Source organism: Perca flavescens, chromosome 13 (assembly GCF_004354835.1).
Source record: "Perca flavescens isolate YP-PL-M2 chromosome 13, PFLA_1.0, whole genome shotgun sequence".
Classification (NCBI taxonomy): Eukaryota; Metazoa; Chordata; class Actinopteri; order Perciformes; family Percidae; genus Perca; species Perca flavescens.
Window position 1 is genome coordinate 29,278,308 of NC_041343.1, and position 18,856 is coordinate 29,297,163.

Here is an 18,856-nt window from a genome sequence, read left to right on the forward strand (position 1 = left end):
TGGTTGTATGTAATGCCCACAGCAGCTGAGTGAGATACAAGTTTTTCAGGGGCCTTTAATAACTGTCTGACTGGTCGGGTTTAGTTTTTTTTACCCATCTGACTTCACTGTAAGAAAAAAGTCCGTACAAAAACGGATTATGTCCCGGCAGAAAATTGCCAGTACGATTTCTGTTAAGTTTACAGACATTTCTGTTAATCCAAAAAATGGAAAATTCTCTACATTTACAGTATATCCTCTGTACCTTCTTAAACAGACATTTCTGTTAATCCAAAAATCTAAATACGAAAAAACACCTGTGAAAAATGATTACAGAAAATTCCTTCATATTAACACAGAATATAATCCCATATTTCTACGGACTTTTCTTAACAGTGTTCTTTTTAGCAATGTTCCCAGATTTGAACTTGGAGAATACAATGTTAATACTACTGATAACAACGATGAACAAACAAAAACAAGACTCAAGTTGTAATAAAGTGGAATTATCCTTTAAGGCAGATTAAAGCGCATCCTCAACAACACACAAACATAAAGGACAGAGGTTATCTGACAGCAGAGAGACACAGCACAGCAGTTTTGATACAGAGTCCTGATTTAAACGTCCATGGATCTCTGACTCGCCACGCTCCCCCCATTTGTCCTCGCGGTCTTTTAGAAAATCACTGCAGAGACTCCAGAGTTCAGAGGTCGGGGGACGGGAGCGTGGACAGCAGTCCTTAAGTGCAGAGATTCTTTCAGTCTCATTGTCCTCAATTTCACAAAGGGAGTCCACGTCCGGAGCGACGTTTTGACGACGAACACACCAGGTACCACAGACAGCAAGTGAAGAGAAGCTGACGCAGCAGCAGGCTTTGAATGAGCACATGTACAGACAGGTAGAGTATGTATAAAAAGAGGCGACTACAGGCTGGAGTACCTTCAAACATCTAAAGGCACCTTGGATGGGAAGGACTTTGTCATCTTTGATCTTCTATGGATAACTGGTTTGGTTTGAATGAGTGCTTTGAAACAAAAAGTAGTACAGAGCTCTGTGGCTGAACAAAAGGAAGATAACAGGAGGCAAATTATGACAGGCTTAAAGAAGCTTGAACAATGAATCCATCTCTGCATATGCACATCAAAAGACCCATTTTGACATGATAATACATAAAAACAACAGTCGGTTGATTATCTTAAAAGAAAAAAGAAAAAATGTTTAATAAAGTAAATATCTTAAAAGATGAGTTCTGTTTTTCAACACAAAGTATCACAGCTGCAGTGATTTGTTGATTAATCGATTGAAAACGATCTGCAATTTGGAGAATCGATTAATCAGTACTTTTTTAATCAAAAAAGCCCAACTTTAGCTGGTTCCATCCTTTCAAATGTAAGAATTTGATGCTTTTCTTTGTCACAAACGGCAGTAAAACTTAGTATTTTGGGGGTTTTGGACTGTTTTTTTGAGGACGTCACATTGGGCTGTGTGAAATTACAGCATTTTTTCACAATTTCCTGAAACTCTTATTGACTAAATGATTGATTGAGAAATAATCAGCAGACTAATAAAAATAATCGTCAGTTGCAGCTGTAGACTTTATCAAAGGGTAAATTCATTCAAATTACACCAACGCATACTTTTCTTAACTTACTCTAGCGGTATCTGGCCATGCAGATAATTTTGTTTGGTCATTTTGGTTGATAAAAATGCATGCTGGGATATTTATCTACCCCCCAAGTTCACACACAAGTCAGCTCCAGGATATTAAAACGGATAATTCTCACAATAATCTAAACCTGAGCAAATAATAAAAAAAAAATAATAATAATCTGATTGGCTTAGATAAGACGAGAAGCAACTGAGAAAATATGTAGTTTTTTTTGTAAAGTTGGTGAACCGACCCTTTAAATGTTTGCCATCATTTATGAAACAGTTAAACGACCTCACTGACAGCTTCAGCTTTGAGAAATGTAGCTGAGACTCATTTTTGGAGGGCGTAGAGATTGTGGGACAGCTAAAGGTGAATTCCACACTTTGTTTGATGTAATTCAATAAACCTATTGTGTCTTCTCTTGTGTTTCTGTCTTCTCAAATATCAGAAGTCACATGACAGCCGTTTGTACATTCAGAGGTATTTCATTTTAATAGCTTAAAACAAGAGGCCATATTCTTTGACTGCAACAGGACCAGCTGAGGCATTTAACTGCAGTGATGAACAGGCCAGCTTCAGTCAACCCAAAAGCTTCAGTTACTCTTGCTGCTGCTTCAATGTGACTTTAATCAGCCTGCGACAGATCTGGACAGACAACACTGGACTTTTTTTCCTTGCATTGTTAGTGGTCTACTGGCAGGGCAAATGTAAACCCACAGAGGCTGGGAATCACCTCACCACCATCCGCTCACGAAGTAATGAAAAAACGAGAGGAAGATCGGGGAATGAAATCGTGGAAAGGAATAAATTCTACAGAAACCCTGAAAGGCGAGTGAAAACCCAAACGCGTGTGATTCACTTACTGCAGACACAATTTGATAATGATTGTAAGAGTACTCAGATTCTTAGTTTAATTAAATATTTAAAAAAAAACTTCCCAAGAAATTAGGGACCTTGTAAAATAAAGTGTTACCATCATTTTTATTCCGAATGTGGGTGTGTTGCAGGCTGCTAGTTCAGAAACTGGCACTTTTTTTTTTTATTCCAGTTCCAACACTGCAGCATTAACATAATGTGTGAGTTGTTCATTGGGTTTTAATAATAGGACATCTCCGAAAAATAACACAAGCATGTTGGTAAAAGCAGCGTGTATAATCGGAGCATGAAAGGGATTCAGTGAACCCTCAGAGTTTGTGTAAAATGTGACCACACAGAACTGACATAGTGTAACTGGAGCCGCACCGAACACGAGTCGATTTGTCTGAAAAAATTAAAAAAGATAATACTGTTGATATAAAAATATCTGCAGATGTAGCCGACTTCACAGCTCTGGCGTTAACAATTTCAAACCCATAATGTCCAAGCAAAAATCAAAATCACACTTTAAAAAAGAATTAAAAAGAAGAAAATGAAGAAGAAGAAGAGCGGTGAGATTGGTTCACGGCAGAATGGAGGCCGGAAGAAGAAAAGTGGTCACAGTTATTGAGCTGAAAGTCACTAGTTTGATTCCCTGAACAATGTGGGGAAAAGTAAAGAGATTGAGGAATGCTTTGTCCTCCCTAGTAACCACCGTCACAGTGCCCTCCAGCTCTAGGCACTTCTACAGCAGGCTATAGTTCCAGTGGAGCTGCTCAGTGGCCAGAGGCAGCTCCCAGATCAGTTACATGGACATTTGCTAAGTGGATCAATGTCAAAGCAAAGCCTTCCCTGGACAAAAAAATAAAAATCAACAAAACAAACGGAAAAAAAATAACAGAAACATCTGTTCATCGTCTGTAGGTTCGCGTCGACAGTCGAACTTTTTAAATAACATTAAAAACATTATGGCTATGCTGAAAATATACATTCTGACATTTAGAGATAGTACTATGCTTAAAAATACAAATGTGCAAAAGTTGTAAACAAATGGGATCCTGTGTGTGTGTGTGTGTGTGTGTGTGTGTGTGTGTGTGTGTGTGTGTGTGTGTCACAGCCTGGTGGGCTCCTCGTCACTGTCACTGCAGTTACCACAGCAGTCCTGCAGAGGGAGGCGGAGAAAAGAGAGTCACTTTGGGGAATATTTGAACTAAACACACTTGACTGACCCACTTTAATATTTTTTTTGTATATAAAAAATTTGTAATATTGTCTGTATGTGTCTTCTGTCCGATCAGGCAGATTGAACACAAACGCTGTTGCGTCAAACACCTTCATGAAGCCAGTTTCTCTGGCGCTGCTTCATATGCACGTTACAATAGAGGATCTTTGATAAGATCTAAGGTGAGCGCAGAGAAACAGGGGGACTTTAAAGTGATGGTTCGGAGTAATTTACCCTAGGGTCCTTTGCACCATGAGCTCGAGCCAAACACCCCCCGCAGAAGCTTTTTTCACCTGGGTCTAACATTGGGCGAGAGTAGCGTTAGCCACTGAATAGCTTAGCGCAGGGGCTAATGGACCCACGTTTGTATCTGGTAAATGACCCCACTAATAATGCCCGAAATGATACCAAACGTCTACAGTAGTACATATAGGTTATGTACTCATAAAATGATGGATTGGAAAGTTTGTAAGTACACCAGAAGTTTATGTAAATAACACTTGCCTGCTGGCTTCTGCTCGCTGCTGTTGTTGTTGCTGCTGTGAGACGAGTGCTTAGGGCTGTCTACAAATTACAACACCGAAAAGAGATGCAACAAAAATATTTTTTAATTTAACTTATTTTTTAAAGTAAGTGCTGTAGTATAACTAGCAGGAGACAAGTAATTATTGAGGTAAGTTTGGAGACATTACCTTATTTAATCATTAAATTAATAAATATTTTTGTTGTATCTCTTTTCGGTGTAGTAATTTGTAGACGGCCCTAAGCACTGTCTAACTGCAGGTAGCAGCAGCTGCAGCAGCAGCAACAGAGAGCAGAAGCCAGCAGGCAAGTGTTCATAAACTTTCCAATCCATCGTTTTATGAGTACATAACCTATTTGTACTAGTGTAGAAGTTTGGTATCATTTCGGGCATTATTAGTGCGGTCATTTACCAGATACAAACGTGGGTCCATTAGCCCCTGCGCTAAGCTATTCAGCTGATAACGCTACTCTACGCTAACTCTCCCAATGTTAGACCCAGGTGAAAAAAGCTTCTGCGGGGGTGTTTGGCTCGAGGTCATGGTGCAAAGGACCCTAGGGTGAATTACTCCGAACCATCACTTTAAGTTGGAATGTTTTCAATGCAATAAACAATGCTCGCAGGAGAAGCACAAACTGGGGCCAACTGTCTCCGGCTGGTGTGCATAGATGCCGGACTGTAAAAGTATACTGATGTGTGTGAGGGGAGGTGAGGGAGCCCACTAACCTGTCGGCCAAACAGCCGCTGCAGGAGTCCCTGTTTGGGCGGAGGAGACGGCTGTCCCCTCCAGTCCAGGTCAGGAGGAATTGCCCCGTCCTGGTGGAAAACATTCAGCTCTGTGAAACACTCCGTCTCGATCATCTGCAGGAGAAAAGACCAGATTCATTCTTTCCAGGGGCGTAGCACAAAATTCTGGGCCCTGCAGAAAGGAATTTTCTATGGGTCCCTCAGCTATTCATTCATGTGTTTGTGTTGTTTATGAATGCATGTCACTCACCTCATCCTGCCAGGGAATGGAGACGCTGCCTGTGGACACTTTGCTGTAGAAGGACTCGTCTTTCGGCTCCAACTCCACTCCTTTCACGGTGGAGAACTGCTCGATGTCCAGCACGTCTTTACAGTAGATGGCCTGCGGCTGCAAACGCACAAACACACAAACCGCTAACGTCACCGACACATCTGCATTTCAGCTGCTTAGCTAACACGCCAAAGCCGCCGACACATGATACGCAATTTGCTCTCTGCGCACCGCTAGGTAGGGCGCAGAGCAAAGCGCAGCGCCGGTAAATGTCATCAAAGGTGGCAAGGAAGCTATTTCCTGTTGCTAGGTAACGACACACTGTTATCTCATTGGTTGCGCTTTAGAAAGGTCAGCGGCAACTAGGTCAAAGTTGAAATAATTTGAACTTTGAGCGCAGCGCAAAGTGGACAATCCGAGCGGTGCGCGACGCCAGGGGTAGCGCAGCGCATAGTTGGGCGCCACCGCTCTCCCATAGAGGAAATGTCGCCTATCATGTCAAGGAGGCTTAATGCCAGGAGAGACTGGAGAGAAAAAAGCAAATGACTGAGGTGTAGTCTATATCGACGACGTTTCATTTCCGGGATTGCTCCGGTGCCGTCGCAAATTCCACCGAATGTCCCTCATTTTTGTCCGGATGTCTGTCTCCTTCCTCTTCCTTTGGGTTGCCGTTCTAACCTGCGGTGGATTTGTGAGGACTATGGTTAACTGCTCCTCAGATCTCTGCAGGGTAAATCCAGACAGCTAGCTAGAATGTTTGTCCAATCTGAGTTTTCTGTTGCACGACTAAAACTACTTTTGAACGTACACATGCTCCACCGAAACAAGTTCCTTCCCGAGGCTAGTAACGCTTAGCGCCGCCCAAGACGATTGTGATTGGTTTAAATGCCATGCAGCGCTGTGGAGGCAGGTCTGGCAATGCGAGAATAGCTGAGGCGTGACATTCCTGAAGTCTTTGTTTCGATCAAGATTTAAAATCTCTATGTTCTTCCATGACGTAAAACCTGCTGGAAGTCAACAGCTTGCTCACTGTGGGGAATCCTTCCTGTTCCAGACACCGGGCAGGTGAATTATGCACGCTCCATATAATGAGCCTCAGTGACATTCTTACTAATCTGATTTAATTAATTCCACTTCCTGTGCTGTAGAGCAGAATGGATTTCCAGCTCTCTATCTAAATAATTTTTAGGAAATATTAGTTTTCTTGCTGGAAGTTAAACGAAAAGATTTAGATTTGCTTTGATTAATATTATTACTAACATATTCACATTAATATTAATTTATTCATATTTGTACCGTATCTGTGAATTGTCCTTTTATGCGCTACTCTTTGAGTAAAAGTAATTTGAATTCAATTAAATTGAATTAATCACACCTATATTACCATTGAAACTACTAGCTACACCTGTGCTAACACTTAGTCTATATCCACGACGTTCCACTTCCGGGATTGCTCGGGTGCCGCAGGAAAATCCGCCGGATGCATGTCTTTTCGCCGATGTCCATCCCCTTCCTCTAGCCAGACCTTCCTCTGCAGTGCTGTGGAGGAAGGTCTGGGAAAGCGAGACTAACACTTCCTGGACCTATAGCTGTACCGGTCACACATGAGAGATGAAACTGATCTCCATTCTGTCATATATATATGTATGTATATATATATATATATATATATATATATATATATATATATATATATATATATATATATATTTATTTATTTATTTATTTATTTGAGTGAGAAGAATGTGAGTGAGAATGTAGTACAGAAATCTTTCTTGAAGTTGTTGCACAAACCTTCCTGAGGTTCAGTGAACTTAAAGGTGTAGACACATATAGCCGACGGCCGACCGTTGACAGAAAACCCCGTCGATATGATCAGTCGCGTCCCCGAGGTCCAAAAAACTGCCTCGGGACACATCAAAAAGACGAGAGGAGACGAGACGTAATACATCTCTATAACAGCAGGCGGCGCTAATCTGTAATGTCGCCCAAGAAATAAAAACCGGCAGCTGATTGGACGAACGCGTCACATGGGTTTGTTTTCTCTGGAAATTCAGACCTGGACTGTCATGGCGGCTCGTTCAGAATACGATCTCATATTGTACTAAAATAGTTTTAACATTTTAAGCAAGAAATAGGCCATGCAGCTGCTGAATCTGTCTTCATATCAGCTCAACAAAGGTCAGTTTAAAAGATTTTCATCAGATTTTGAGAGACTCTAGTCACATCATTCCGCTCGTCATTTCCGGGTGAGTCCCGACGGCCCTGCCGCCGACCGAACATGTCAGGTCGGCCAAAATGAACGCCGACAGCCCCCCAGACGGACGATGCACGGGACACACTGAACAGATTTGAGTCACTGACCTCGCCAGACTGTCCCACGGCCGATAATCGGCTTGATGTGTCCCGGCCCTAAATGTCGACGATGATATTTGGATGGACTTACATCAGGAATGAATGGCGCCTGCAGCATGCCGGCCTCGAGGCGTTTGAAGTTAATTGAGCGGAAGATGGGATGGGCTTTGACCTCACAGGCGCCGCCTCCATGGCTGCCCAGCCTGTCTGTGGGATCTTTGGCCAGAAGCTGAGAGATTCAGAAAAAAAAAACTGTTACGAACCACAGGAAGTGACAGCAGAAACACAGAGGGTCAGAGGAAATATGCAGGTGTTCAGTCCAAAAGTTAAACTGCTTTTAACCCTTGTGTTGTCTTCCCGTAGACCATGAACCTGTTGTCTTTCCGGGTCAAAATAAAAAATTAACCACTAACACCAACTTCTTACCACAAGTTTTACATTTGGAATTCAAGGTAAAAAAAAATCTAATTTATATGAAATTATAAGACATTTTTTTGGGATTAATAAACCACCAGAAGCTATTAATTATTTTGACTAATAGTTAAAATCAGAGGATGTTGATGGATTATCATAGACGGTTATACCTCAAAGTATGGTCAGGATACTGTTTTGAAACTAAATCTTTTTTTCAAATGTTATAAAATTGAATAACACCCCCCCCAAAAAAACTGAAAAATTTAAATTAGTCAACAGATCATTCATTTTACTTGCTAAAAAGCATTATATGGAACCACCTATGTTTTGGGGGGCTAATTTGGTTAAAAGAAAACCATATTTCTGATGATTAAAAAAAAAAAGCGGTCTAATTTGACCCGAGGACAACAGAAGGGTAAAATAACACCAGTGGCTGCTTTGGTACCTCAGGTTTAGGCGAGACGATGAAATAATAGTTTGAGTAACAGATCCATAAGTTTGGGAACTCCAAAACAGAGCACATTGGTTTATAATACTATATTAGACAGGATTTAACACCTAGAGTTATCATTGTATCCTGTGTCTAAACGCCAAGTCAGCAGTAGAACTACTCTGTCCACATACAAACTCCTCTACCAGGGACGTGAGCTTGCACGTTGGACACCAGGGTGGGTTTTTAACACATTTTGTTACTGCTGAAAAAGTTTGACGGACAACCTTGTGTGTGTTTTTTCTTCTTCCAGGAAGCTCACAGTGTCGTGGTCAGACGAGAGAGGAGTCTGCGTACTAACGGTCTGAACACCACCTAAAGTGAAAGTAAAACCGGCCAACGTGCCAGTGAGCCAGCTCGCTCGCCAACTAGGAATAAAGTACATGCAGTTCCAACATTTTAATTGGTGATGCAGGCCAGGCCAAAATAAGCCTTTTCTTGGCTTTTAACCTCCAAGAATAGGAACCAAGAATAAAACAACATATCATACTTACATAGAAACAGGAGGAGGAGAGGGAAATTGTCACACCACTACTACGTATTAAAAACCATTCTAAACAGATAGGTTTTGATTTTGGATCTACAAAGAGCTACATCTGTAATAGTGTGAATATCAGGGGGTAACTTGTTCCAGAGTCTCGGGGCTGAAACTGCAAAAGCCTGATCACCCCACTGTTTATACCTTGACCTTGGGACTTCTAAAAACAGCTGATTTGAAGACCACAACGACCGGTCGTGCTCACACAGGGTTAAAATCTCAGACATATACTCCAGTGCCAGGCCATTTAAGGCCTTGAAAACAAACAGTAAAATCTTAAAATCGATTCTAAAATGCACAGGGAGCCAATGTAGGGTGTAGAGAACGGGAGTCATGTGTGAACATGTGTGTCTAGATGTATTTGTTAAAAAGCGAGCAGCAGCATTTTGCACAAGTTGAAGTCGTGAGATGGAGGTTTGATTCAGACCAACATAAAGAGCATTACAGTAATCCAACCTTGAACTAAAAAAAGCATGAATTGCCTTTTCTAGATCGTGCCTGTTAAGGAAGGGCTTAACTCTAGCCAGGAGACAAAGCTGGAAAAAGCTCATTCTAACAACACTGCTGATATGCTTGTCACATTTCATGCTGCATTTTAATAAACTAAACTAAATAGTGACAACTACATCGGGCGCCAATAAGTTCTGATAGCAGAACTAGGGAGACGGAAGGGACATCTGGCGCGTGAGAGACGAGCTGAATCTCAGGCTTTCTCCCAGCAATTTACACCCACTGAGCCAGTCTATCTCCGGTGTGACTGAGCCATGACCGAGCCATTAAATGTCAGATTTGCGATTGGTCAACAGCAGTATATATGTCAGAATTGACCTAAAATGTAACGTGAGGAGCGAGCTCTGCATGTTATTATATATACATGGTGTGGCTGAAACCACTGATTTGAAGACTGATTTGTATGATTCCAAATTGAATTTGGTGTGAAATTGAATAGATCAGGGGTGTCAAACTCATTTAAGTTCATGGGCCATATTACCCCTAATTTGATCTGGGCCAGACCAGTAAACCGCTCCAGAAAGATAAGAAACTTTATCTGCCACAGAGTTGTTGATGTTGGCAAACGCAAGTTGCTTCTGCTACGCCGGCGTTCTAAGGCCATTGAAGGACCCGGGGGAGAGGGGTAATATCCAGAGAAATAACTCTCTATTTATTTATTTATTTATTTATTTATTTAAGATTGAAGTCGTAAATTTACGGAAAAATAATTCTCTGAGATTAAAGTGAAAGTAAATTTGGAATTGGAATAAATTACTTCTCTGCAATTTCTCTTTGCAAGGTCATCCAGTCATCCATCCTGATTGGACCCTTTGGCGGGCCGGTTCTGGCCCGAGGCCTGTATGTTCTTGTTTTTACCTTTTATTTATTCAGGAAGGCTCACTAAGAGGAATGCCCTGATCACATTCACACAGTTCCACATTCATACCTGGAAGCTGCCCACAGTCTGATCTGCTGGCCACTGAGCACCTCCACTGGAGCAGTTGGGGTTAAGGGCTTTGCTCAAGGGCACCTCAGTGGTGGTAATGAGGGAGGGACAAGCGCTGCTCTTTCACTTTCCCCACCCAGATATCTGGGGATTGAACTGACAACCTCCCGGTCACAAGCTCGCTTCTCTAACCTTTAGGCCACCACTGCCCCTGTATGGTTGACACCCCAGTGTAACCGGACCCTTATAGTGTGATGGGAGGGAAGTGATGCAGCCAAACAGACAGAGACGTGGACTTACCAGGCAGAGAAATGTGTCACATTTTTGTAAGCAAGACTTTCTTCTCAGGAAGTCATTTTAAACACAGAGGTAAAGCGTTAGAATGTGGTAAAATATGGAGCTTTGGTAGATGGGGAGCTACAGATCAGAGCACATTAGAGACAAGTGGATTTGGCCGCTTGAATCATCCACCCACCATTTTACAGAGGGACTTGGCGTCCTCGGAGAACTTGCTGGTATATTCCTCCTCCACATCCCTCACCAGCCGCTCCACTTCCTCCCTCTTGATCTTCTTCTTCCTCTGCTGGAAGGGAGACTGGCCCTCGATCATCTCGTACAGCAGGCAGCCCAACGCCCACCAGTCGGGGCTGAAGGTGTAGCGCTCGTTTTTCACCACCTCCGGAGCTGGAGGAGAGAAGGAAGGCAGCCGAGGGAGTGATTTGTTGGCGCTGAACAGTGGTGGAAGAAGTATTCAGATCCTTTACTTAAAGGTGCAGTAGGTAAGCCTTCTAAAACTACCTTTCTGTCATATTTGCTGAAACTGACCCTATGTTCCAGTAGAACTACATGAAGCAGGTCATTTAAAAACAAATCTAGCTCCTCTGGCTCCACCTACAGCCTGTAGTGCGATTTGCAAAAATCCACCGCTCCCTGTTCAGATGCACCAATCACGGCCAGGAGGGTGTCTAACTGCGTGTCAATCACTACTCATGCAGAACTCCCTTGTGGGGGGAGGGGCTTAGGATACCGTTTTTATACCGGTATTTAGCAGAAAGGGGGGGAGGGACTGAGAAGTTGTCGATGTTCAAATTTTTTGGCTAAGTCCTGGATCTTCACCATCCTACCTACAGCACTTTTAAGTAAAAGTACTAATACCACACTGTTAAATTACTTTGTTACAAGTAAAAGTCCTGATTGAAAATGTACTTAAGCAAAAGTATATCAGTATGTATCATCAGGAAAATGTACTTAAAGTATTAAAAGTAAAAGTACTCAATGTAAAAAAATCCTCACATTTTTAGAAACCGGAAATGATCCAAACAGTTCTGTGTTTAGTTGTATAATCATTTCAGCTGGACTTGTAGGCCATTATATTGTTGGGCAGTTTAATTCATAATAAAACATCGTATTTTATAAACTACATGTGTTTTGTGTGCAAACTTCTCAACCCTAACCCAAACTAGTAACTAAAGCTGTCCGATTAATGTAGTGGAGTAAGAAGTACAATATTTCCCTCTGAAATAGTAGCGGAGTAGAAGTAGAAAGTGGCATGAAAAGAAGAGACTTGAGTAAAGTACAAGTACCTCAAATGTGTACTTCAGTACAGTACTTGAGTAAATGTACTTAGTTACATCCCAACACTGGCGCTGAAGGTGATTAAAAAACACAGAATCTAGAACATTCACACCACAGTGTTAAAGTGAGACGGTTCGCCCTCCGATCGACATTTAGAGTGAAATCCGTCTCTACTGGTTGCTAGTAGAGATGGATAAAGGTCAGAGGTTACTTACCCATGTACCCCACCGTTCCCACCCGGCCCTTGATGGTCTCTCCCTCTGGTACATGAACCGCTAAACCCAGGTCTGATATCCTAATGTGGCCTAAAGAGACACACACACACACACACACACACACACACACACACACACACACACACACACACACACACACACACACACACACACACACACACATACAAGATGGAAGAACAGGAATATGTCAGATGTTTGTCAGCATCAGTTACTAATCAGTAAAACAGAGTTTCTTATCAGCTTGATGTTGGCAATCACGCAAGTTGCTTCTGCTACTACAGCGTTCTAAGGCCAATGTAGGAGAAAAATAATAATGTTACGGACCCAGGAGAGATGGGTAATATTCTGAGAAATAACTCTTTTCAAATAACAATTCATTTCTAAGAATAAACTCGTAAATTTATGGAATAACAACGCGGCTATCCTCTGAGATTAAAGTGGTAAATTTGGAATTGGAATGAATTATAATAAAATTTTCATCCGTTTGCAAAGTCATCCAGTGGGCTCTGGAAGCTTTTGGTTTCAGGATCGGGGCCGTTTTGCTGGAGTCAGAGTGCCCTCTGGTGATTCAAAGCGGAAGATGATTTCACAAACTGCTGTCATACAAACACCAGACTCCGTTACAACCACAACAATCTCATAGTTCTCCATAAAACGGCTTCACAGGATCAAAAATACAGTCTGCCATTTTGCATAATAGCATATAAATACAGTATTTATCTTCTGCTTTTCAGATAGATACTGTATGAAATGCATCATATCTTCAGAATACATTTTGAAAAGGAAGTGTAAGCCGTATTAGACAGTGTCTGTAGTGGGACACAGAAATAATTATAGACTTTTCAGTGACTTATTATTTAATTTCTTTTAGAATTAATAAATGAGGTGCTGGATGTCAATTAAAATTCCCTTTATATAGAAATACACTGGAATTACAAATTGTATTGTAAATTATTTTTAAAGTTGTGTTTGACAGTTTATTCTTGACCTTGGAAACAGCACTTGACAAAACCATCTTAACTTCCTCTCTTGTTTCAGAGCTTTCAATTGTATCACATGGATCCTAAAAGCCCTAAATAATGGAGAATTTAATTTAGTCCATACACATCTTTACAGTTTGGCAAATTGGCACCATTACAATTATGCCAAATAAAATATTAGCAGTTCATGTTTGCAGTGTGCCAATGGATATACAGACAACTATCACTGGATTACTTTGATACTGAAAAAAAAAGCTAAAAACCTGATGAACCTTGGGCACGTTCTGTTGCGATAAAGAGCGTCTTTTTCTATGATTTCAAAACTAATTTATGGACGTTTACTCCCAATGGACATCAGAGATACTGATATGCTCACGCTGAATCTAACAAAATGTGTATCGTGTCTTTCTGTTCAGATCTGACTGAGTTATGACTCTGAGAATAAGGGTTATTTTGAAAAATAACCCTAATTTAAAAATGGTTTTAAAGTAGCTATAAGCTCTGTGTCACAGCCACTGTTGCTGCTGAGTTAATGAGAGGGCCAAACTAAAATAACTAACTCTGTCTAAACCGGCATGCACATGTCCCTTACCTAAATGAGCCAACAACCCACAGAGTGGTAACAGAAGTTCTCTTTGACGCCCGTTCATCGCTGCTTTTAATTCAGATTTGAATTTGAGTTTCCAACAGCTTAAATGGGAAGCTGACTTTTTCCTTTTAACGCTGTGCTACTCACCGTGGTCGTCCAGCAGGATGTTCTCTGGTTTAAGGTCTCTGTGGGACGGAGAACGAGAGAGGAGGGTGAGAACAAAGATGGGAGCCAGCAAGACAAGATGGAGAGAGGACAAACGACTGACCTGTAGACAATGCGTTCTCGGTGCAGGTCCTCCAGGCCGCAGCAGATCTCTGCAGAGTAGAAGATGGCTCTCTTCTCGTCGAAACCCGCGTCGCCCATGTGATAGATGTGAAACTTGAGGTCTCCGCCGTTCATGAGGGTCAACACAAGGCACAGAGCGTCCTTCGTCTCGTAGGCGTACGCTAAACTTACCTGGAGACAGAGGGCGGTGTTAATCATTTCATTTATTCTACATTATAAAATGTAAAAGCAACAATTAAGTTACAATAAACGGGTTTCCAGCAGGTTCCTGTTCTGCAGCAACATAGAACGTTGAACATCATGGACCCGACAGATACAAACAAATAAAACATTAAAATACGGACAAACAAGACTTAAAAACAATACATGAACAATCAATGTGTGCATGATGCTGCTGCAATGTTTTAGGTGATCAGGTGCTGAGATGTTTAAATTACAGTGATGCATCTTGATTAAAAGAGCTCAGGGGCCCTATTTTAACGATCTAAGTGCACAGCGTGAAGCGCCTGGCGCAGGTGCGTTTAAGGCCTGTACGAATCCACTTTTGCTAGTTCTGTCAGGTCCATTACAGTCAAGAACAACACAGACAATAAAAACACTTTAGGAAATTTTATTGAATAAATTACAAATTAAATTTGGCGGTGTGGCTCTGTTCAGAGGAGTCCCCTGACCTTTCATGAGCACCATGTAAAACAGCAGCAGCATTAGGGGACGCTCGCACAGTTTAAGACGGTGAGAGCTAAACTATTCCCCCATATGAACAGAGCAGCAATGATGCCATAGAAGCTTATGCCACGTTATACACGACAAGGTATATCAACTATCAAAAGCATGGTTCATACAGCAGCAGCAGTGTGATCATGCCATATGAAATGTATAGCTGTGTGTATGTGAGGTGTGCATCTGTGTGAGTCCAAGTGAACGTGTTTATTTACTACACTTATTTTTATTGCTGTTAACTGGTTTTTTTTGGTGATTGTATTCACTGTAAGAATTGTACTCCTTTTATTATTTTAACTGTTAAAAGCCCTTTTAGGGACAGGTGTTGCGAATTAGCCATGGCTATAAACACTGTGATACAGGCATCGGATTGTTCTTTGTGTAATAATCTGTCTTTTTGTATCTGTCCCTATTCAAATAAACAACAAATAAAAAAAGAAAAAGGAAAAAGGTGAAGCAGGGGAGGGGTGGGTTGCGTCGATGCGAGCAGCAAGCAGTTAGGAACAAACGCCCTCTTTTGAGTGTAGCCATTTAGCAGCGAGGGGAGTTGACCAGCTGATGCGTTGATGCAGTTAAGCTGATGCAGATCAGCTGATGCGACCGTGTTGTTGGCCAATAGCGGTTAGCAGCGTCTTGACTACTTGGCCTGCCAGAACTAACGCTGGACGCTCAATTTCAACGCCGGAAAAAAGGGTTTGTGTGCCAGGCGCATGGTTCAAAAGGGTTGTACTTAGTGTCTTCAATAATTCAGGGACATCTCCCATTCCCTTTAAAAGCCAGGCGCGTTTGGACCTTGGAGCATTGCTGTTATGATGGAGGATTTGCTGAGCAGGAAGGAGAGAAGAAACTGATCTGCTCGTGCATGAAGGAAAATGCCCGCAGGCAGATCATATCATAATACTATTTCACATTGTATTATTTAGGTTTTTTATCTTCTGCATGTGTGTGTGCTGCTGCGCGTCCCTGTGTGTGTAACAAGCATAGTGTGTGCGCGCTGTGTATAAGCCTAGGAGCATTTTACTAATGCTCTGTTAAAATAACAATGAATTGCTGCGTTATTGACTTTACACCAGGTTTTTGTTGGTCAATGGTGCAATCACTTTCCGCTGCCTCAAGATAGCAATACGCCAAGAATGCACCTGAACACACCTCCCTGTAAGACCAGCACGCCCAGAATGCACCTGAACACACCTCCCTGTAAGACCAGCACGCCCAGAATGCACCTGAACACACCTCCCTGTAAGACCAGCACGCCCAGAATGCACCTGAACACACCTCCCTGTAAGACCAGCACACCCATGGGCCACAGATGGGCGCAGGTGCATTTGCTATTTAAACGACGTGGGTGCTGGACGGGAAATTGACAACTGCGTCGGTCTTAAACTAGCAAAGACACTTGCGGCGGGCTATGAGCTGAGCTGCACCGGTTGCAAAATAGGGCCCTTCAATTATCCAATGGGATGTCTTGTGAACAACCCATGTAACTCCTAATGTTGATTTGATATTGTGTGTAATTTTAGTAGGGGTGGGAATCACCAGAGGCCTCACGATACGATATCATCACGAAGCTAATGTCACGATACCATATTATTGCGATTTTAAACCTATTGCAATATTCTGCAACATATTGCAATTTATTTCAAATTTCAAATGAAACGTCAAAATGTAGTTTATCTAAAAAGATACATTTCTCTGTTTGTTCAGCTTACTTCAATTTTATTGCTGCAAAATGGGATTGTCAAGCAGACAAACTGACCAACACATATATAATAATAGATCGATATACTTGGCGTCTGTGTATCGATACAGTATTGCCGCGGAAAATATCTCGATACTATGCTGTATAGATTTTTTTTCCCCCACCCCTAAATTTTAGTCTGAGCTTTTTTTTTTCTCTCTTTCTTCTCTATTCTTTTCAGTATTTTAGTTTCTTTCTATTTTAATTGGATTAGGCCTATGTATTGGAGAGTGCCCAGATTAAGCCCCTCTAAGGGTTTTTTGCATCTCTCCGTCACATCTTTTATTGATTATGTGTATATTAATCTGAAGTATTTGTATATGTGTAAACCAATAAACTAAACTTAATCTTAACATCAATTTCCGACTGCCGCTGTCAGTAGTGCTGGAATAATTAAAATAAAAGTAAAGAGATAAATAGTTGTATAGTAAAATCAAGCATTCACAGTAAACTGAATATCTTTGGGTTTTGGACTGATAGACGTCCCATTGGGTATTGAGAAATAGTGATGGATGTTTTTATAATTTTTTAGATTTTTTTAGATTCTTTAGATTTTTTAAGATATTCAGGAAGCTGAGAACGCCCTTGCCTGCACGTCCCCATAACTAAAAACCCACCCGCTGCCAAAAAATTAAGATCTGTAATTAAGTTGTTTGTGTATTTTTGCATTGAAGCTTAAACCCTGAGGGACTCTGCAGCCCTGGGAGCCCCGGACCAGCCGACTGACTGGAGTCCAAATTAAATAAGCTAAAGGAAGGTTGTCTGGCAGAGAATCAAACCAAACCAGACACAGAACAAACCTCCATGTTGTCTTTTAATTACTGCAGTTGTTAATGTTGCAGAGGGCAAACTCAGGAGGAAATATGTGAAGCTTTTCACTCTATAAATGTCTTATTTTGGAAGAAAGAAATATCACCTGTTGGTTACTGTTGAATGTGGTAAAAGGAAACACACAATTACACCTTCTAAAATGTTAATTTTATAGGATAAGTCTGGTGATATTCTATATTTTCTATAACTCTTCAACAATGCGCTATTTCATTTTGTTTGACAAACTTTTTATTAAAATTGCAGTGACTAGTTGTTTTACAGAATTACTGAGCCTTTTTTTCATTTATTTAAATTTGTTAAATAAAAGCATATAAGACTATGCAAATAAATTACTTATCATAAAGTATTTCATATATAATACACAATATCTTAAGTATTTATGGATATATTTAAGTAGTGTTAGTGCATTATTAATACACCAATCTACATAACGTTTCATAAATGTTTGTTATATTATAACAAATTTCCTGTTTCCTGTTATTTGCTGAACTGAATGTATGTAAAAATACAGGAATTCATTAAAACGTTCACTAAAGGTACTAGTTATGTAATCATCATTGTTCTGTTTAACCAATAATGTTGCTTTCTACAGTACTTGTACTTTCAAATTATAAACCTAACTGGGATTTTTTTTGTACTATTAACATACAATATCTCGCTTGTCTGTTTATTGTTATTAACTGTTGCTTTCTGTCAATCTCCCTTTAGGGTTTTCCATATGCAAACTCAAAATTTGCATAGAAACAGGTGAATGCAAAAGTGGATGAGATGAGAGGCTTACTACAAATCTGCTGTTGACTTTCTCCAGGATCTGTTTCTCATTGAGCGCCATGGACTCTCCTTTCCTCTTCTTTATCCTCTTCTTTTCCAGTTTCTTACAGGCGTACATTTTCCCCGTGGCCCGTACCTGACATGCACACACCTGCAGGGTAAAGGGGGAGGAAGACAAGATGAGAGAATTCCATTTATACATATAAAAAAAGCTGCACCAACAAAAGACACAATACACTCTCTTAATAGAACAGTGAGGACTTCATCGCCGTCCATCTCATGACTTCATAGCTCTAAAAGCACCCGGGACCCAAACAAGACCGTGGTTGTAAATGTAATCTAATCATAAGGTAACACAGAACGGCAACTCGGGACATCAAGCGATTCAAGGAGAAATCTCCTTTGATTTTACACTGTTGTGTAATCTAAAAGGAGAATGTGATGAAAATGAAAACTTTTCAACTCTACTTCGGCTGCATTTGGGTGTAAATCTTAGCTGCATGAACGTGATGATTCTATTTTTACTAAACACCAATATTGTCCCAAAGAAATGTTAATGCTTACAGCTGAGTTACACTGTTTTAAACAGTTTGTGAGTTGTTATGTTGTGTGTTGAGTGATTTAAAATAGAGTTTAAATAAAAC

The 18,856-nt window shown here is 41.0% G+C and overlaps 1 protein-coding gene across 1 annotated transcript in view; it reads right to left on the bottom strand.

Moving 5' to 3' along the window:
• Window positions 1-464: 464 nt before the first annotated feature.
• The window catches only part of grk6 (G protein-coupled receptor kinase 6), a 77,129-nt gene continuing 58,737 nt past the window's right edge, over window positions 465-18,856 (bottom strand). The window contains exons 8-16 of the mRNA XM_028595406.1: window positions 18,223-18,363; window positions 14,133-14,323; window positions 14,012-14,049; window positions 12,275-12,364; window positions 10,960-11,168; window positions 7,696-7,833; window positions 5,229-5,366; window positions 4,958-5,092; window positions 465-3,648 (exon numbers count right to left, since the gene is read on the bottom strand). Coding sequence (XP_028451207.1) covers window positions 3,598-3,648; window positions 4,958-5,092; window positions 5,229-5,366; window positions 7,696-7,833; window positions 10,960-11,168; window positions 12,275-12,364; window positions 14,012-14,049; window positions 14,133-14,323; window positions 18,223-18,363 — 1,131 coding nt within the window. The 3' untranslated portion in view covers window positions 465-3,597. The remainder of the gene's footprint in view (window positions 3,649-4,957; window positions 5,093-5,228; window positions 5,367-7,695; window positions 7,834-10,959; window positions 11,169-12,274; window positions 12,365-14,011; window positions 14,050-14,132; window positions 14,324-18,222; window positions 18,364-18,856) is intronic.